Source organism: Entamoeba nuttalli, assembly GCF_000257125.1.
Source record: "Entamoeba nuttalli P19 unplaced genomic scaffold asmbl_9893, whole genome shotgun sequence".
Lineage (NCBI taxonomy): Eukaryota > Evosea > Mastigamoebida > Endamoebidae > Entamoeba > Entamoeba nuttalli.
This window is the reverse complement of record NW_008579888.1, coordinates 1,146-4,925: the sequence shown is the minus strand read 5'-3', so window position 1 is coordinate 4,925 and position 3,780 is coordinate 1,146. Positions and strand designations below refer to the sequence as shown.

The 3,780-nt window shown below is 26.8% G+C and overlaps 5 protein-coding genes across 5 annotated transcripts; 3 read left to right on the top strand and 2 right to left on the bottom strand.

Annotated features, from left to right (window-relative positions):
* Positions 1-514: 514 nt before the first annotated feature.
* On the bottom strand, positions 515-913 carry ENU1_207640 (hypothetical protein; the record flags this gene model as incomplete). The annotated part of the gene is made up of 1 exon (XM_008862305.1): positions 515-913. The coding sequence occupies one exon, from the start codon at positions 911-913 to the stop codon at positions 515-517; it is 399 nt and encodes a 132-aa protein (XP_008860527.1).
* A 338-nt stretch (positions 914-1,251) lies between these two features.
* On the top strand, positions 1,252-1,794 carry ENU1_207630 (hypothetical protein; the record flags this gene model as incomplete). Its single annotated transcript, XM_008862304.1, has 1 exon — positions 1,252-1,794. The coding sequence occupies one exon, from the start codon at positions 1,252-1,254 to the stop codon at positions 1,792-1,794; it is 543 nt and encodes a 180-aa protein (XP_008860526.1).
* A 91-nt stretch (positions 1,795-1,885) lies between these two features.
* Positions 1,886-2,209, top strand: ENU1_207620 (IBR domain containing protein; the record flags this gene model as incomplete). The annotated part of the gene is made up of 1 exon (XM_008862303.1): positions 1,886-2,209. The coding sequence occupies one exon, from the start codon at positions 1,886-1,888 to the stop codon at positions 2,207-2,209; it is 324 nt and encodes a 107-aa protein (XP_008860525.1).
* Positions 2,210-2,543: 334 nt separating this feature from the next.
* ENU1_207610 (IBR domain containing protein) lies at positions 2,544-2,741 on the top strand (the record flags this gene model as incomplete). The annotated part of the gene is made up of 1 exon (XM_008862302.1): positions 2,544-2,741. One exon carries the CDS (start codon positions 2,544-2,546, stop codon positions 2,739-2,741), a length of 198 nt encoding a protein of 65 aa, XP_008860524.1.
* Positions 2,742-2,791: 50 nt separating this feature from the next.
* Positions 2,792-3,463, bottom strand: ENU1_207600 (hypothetical protein; the record flags this gene model as incomplete). Its single annotated transcript, XM_008862301.1, has 1 exon — positions 2,792-3,463. The coding sequence occupies one exon, from the start codon at positions 3,461-3,463 to the stop codon at positions 2,792-2,794; it is 672 nt and encodes a 223-aa protein (XP_008860523.1).
* Positions 3,464-3,780: the final 317 nt, after the last annotated feature.

Below are 3,780 nucleotides of genomic sequence, written 5' to 3'. Positions count from 1 at the left end.
TTCATATGTAGCTACTCTGTTAACAACAGTAATTCTGACTGTTACTCTCAATCCTTTCCATGCAAGGGTTGATTTAGCAAGATCATCACCAGTTTTCTTTGGGTTAAGTCCAAGAGGACCAACCTTTGGTCCAAGAGAAGCACCGGCTGCAGCATCACCAGCTACAACTTTGACAACAACTATAAAAGTGAGTATTTATATTTTTAGAAAGATATTTATCCACCAAAATATTGTTATAAAGTATCTTTAAAATAAGAATACTTTAATAACGTATGGATGACAAACGCTCTTTCTTTTCATTTGGATTTGGCTTGGGAGGCATAATTTACTTCTCTTTGTTTTTATTATTTTTATAGTTCCTTAAGTACTTCAATGAGGGTTTTTTGGAATAATATTAATTATTATTATTTTTATTATTAATTATTATTTTTTAATTAAAATAGTAAAATACTATTAAAAATATAATATTGCAAATAGTAATTAGAAATAATTGAAAGAGTAAGTATTATATTATTTAATAAAATGATACAAATAATGCTATTATCACTATAACAATTATCATCATTAATATCGCATAAATTAACATAGCAACTCCCCATAACCTTTCTCTTCTGTTACTATTATTTAAATGGAAAATACCATAATATCCAATACATGGAAATATTATTGATAAAAGAAATAATTTTTTATTTAATGGAATTTCATTGATATCTTCTATGTCATCATTTGTTGTAAAATTTACTTTTCCTGATGTATTTTTTGTTGTTTGTTTCATTTGTGTATTTGTTAAGACACTTGCGTATGTCTGTTTACTACTTATATTCCTATTCATACTTGTATTGGTTCGGTGTGTACTGAGTGTAAAAGATTGAAGAGTTTGTCTTGTTGAATGTGAAGAGGTGTTTGTGCTCATAAATCTAAATTTGTTTATGTTTAGATTCTTTCTTTTTGCTGTTTGATTGATTCAATTATCTTTTTTTTTCTTTTTTGTTATTCAGATTTGATTGTCTTTTTATTTTATCGTGATTTGTTGCTTTCATTTTATCAACTTATTATTATTTCTTGTATTTCACATTTTCTCCCTTCTTACTTTTTCTTTTAGCTATTTGAATCACTTTAAAAATATAAAACATTTTATAATTATTGAAATATAAAAAAATATTGTTTTTCTTTATTTATAAAATACTCAGAACTTATAAAAACTAAAAAGAACTTATTAAAACTTAAAAATTTTATATTTTTAATTATAAAATGAAAATACTCTTGTTACTTGCTTTAATTGCTTTTGCTTTTGCGGAAGAAAATGAACTTGACAACACATTTGATATTGATTTCACTGAGTTAGATAACGTAGAGCTTTTTGAAGAAGAAAATAATGATGAAGATGATGAGTTCCAATTAGAAGAAGATGAAGAAGACGAAGAAGATGAAGAAGATGAAGAAGACGATGAATATGAATTAGAGGAGGAAGAGGATGATGACGCTGTTGCTGAGTCTTTGTTTGCTGAATTTGATGATGAGGACCTTCTTGACTCTGATGAAGGTCTTGATGATGACGACGAATTAGATCTTGATGATGATGATGAAGATTTAGAAGAAGCAGACTTTTTTGAAGACGATGAAGAAGAAGATGATGATGGTACTGAAGAAGAAGAAGAAGAATATGAATTAACTCAAGAATGGTCAGAACAAGCAAAGTCAGAGGTTCATCCATTAGATAAAATTGAATCAGCAGAACGACTTCTTGCTGAACTTGCTAACCATCCATATCATGGTATGTATGCACCAGCTTAAATTTCAATTAATTAACCAAATGATGTTAATTTTTTATTTTAGAGCTATTTAATTTTTTAAAAGAAGAACTTACAATGAAAAAGAGTATTTGATGCAAACTAATTATCCTTCAATAGATTTTGAGCTTCTTTTAAAAAGTGATATAGTTACAAGAAAAAAATTGATTAAGAAATTCATTGATCAAAGAAGGATGTTATTGTTTTATAAACAAGACGATGTGATTAATTGTCCTATTTGTTATACTGATGTTGACCATTCTTTTTTTTATACAAATCCAAGATGTGGACATAGTTTTTGTCTTTCTTGTGTCTCAGAACATGCTAAAGAAAAGATTAAACAAGCAAATGGGTCTATTCTTTGTCCAGAAAAAAATTGTAATGAAGAAATACCATATAATGATGTTTGTTTTAAATAATTATTATTTAAAGAAATATAAATAATTCATAGTTAATTAATTATGGTATTATATCTGATCCAGACTTATTAGAAAAGTATAACTCTACTCTAACACGAATTAGAATTGACAATGACCCGGATACTTTATATTGTATTAAATGTGGTACACCTATGATTGGAGAACCTGGAATTACTATGGTGAGATGTGTAGAGTGTGATTATTGTTTCTGTTGCAAATGTAATGAACAAGTTTGTTTAAATTAGTTTTATAATAAATAAGTTTTTAGTTAACCTCTTAGTGGCATGCTGACTGTACTTGTGAACAGTATCAAAGATGGAAAAAAGAAAACAGTATGGGTGATGACGCGTTTCAAGTTTATGTCAAAAAAAATACTAAGTTATGTCCTCAATGTCACAGCCCAATTGAAAAAAATGGCGGTTGTAATCATATTACATGCACATGTGGTTTTCAGTTTTGTTGGCTTTGTATGCAACCATATACTAATGACCATTGGAAAGTCAATAGAAGTGGATGTACTCAATTTTCTTAATTAAGTTTTTTATCGTTTTATATAATACAAAATAAATGAACAAAAATAAATCAATTTATTCTTTGATAAAGAAAGTTAAATAATTTATTTGACAATAATTTAAGATAATAACGTATTAACAATGCACATGGATTAAATATTAATTTGAATATAATGAGAAATCCCATTATAAAGGAAAGTAAGGCATAAATATTCCAATTGTCCATAAAAGGATATGGTTTAATATTATAATAATGGAAGTCATAAAGAGTAATTGAAGAATAGAGTAAAAAAGCAGAATATGGTCCATATTTACTAATAAAATAAATTTTGTGCACTCTAGTATTTCCTTGTTTGAAGAAGAAACAATCAATCAATAAAAATATTAATGGGAATGTGTGTTCAAAATGTGTATAATACCATTCTTCAAATAAGGTTGGTTGCCATTCATCTGTTGCCCTAAAAACTGTTGATGGAGATTTAAAATAAAGAATCCAAAACATCAGAGATACACTTATCGCAATAGAAACTGCTGTTTGTTGAATAAACTCAACTACAAAATGTATAAGACGAATATCTTTTTGACGAAGAAATTCTTTATTACTTTTTACAGTTACTTCACTTAACAACAATAATGAAAGTTGTCTTAAGAAATTAATAAAGAAATACACACCACAACTCCACATACCGAAGTAAGTCCAAAATCGAGTCATTCTTAATAATGTATAATCAGAGTCATACATATGATGTACAGTAATTATATAAATAAAACAAACAACACAACAATCATATAACAACCGGTACTTTGTTTTGTTTTGTCTTAATATTATTTCTAAATTCCTTTTATTGTATTTAAGTTTGTCCATTATATTCTAATTATTTTAAGATTTTTATAATCTTCTTTTCATATCGTTTTGATTCCCTCAGCAGCATTTCTCTCATTACTACCTCAAAACTACTCATTCTAAAAAAGTCTTGATTTAAATTCATTATCAGAATGGTTACTACGTCATACTAACATAATAATTAGTAAAACTAAAAAATTATTTATTATGTTATG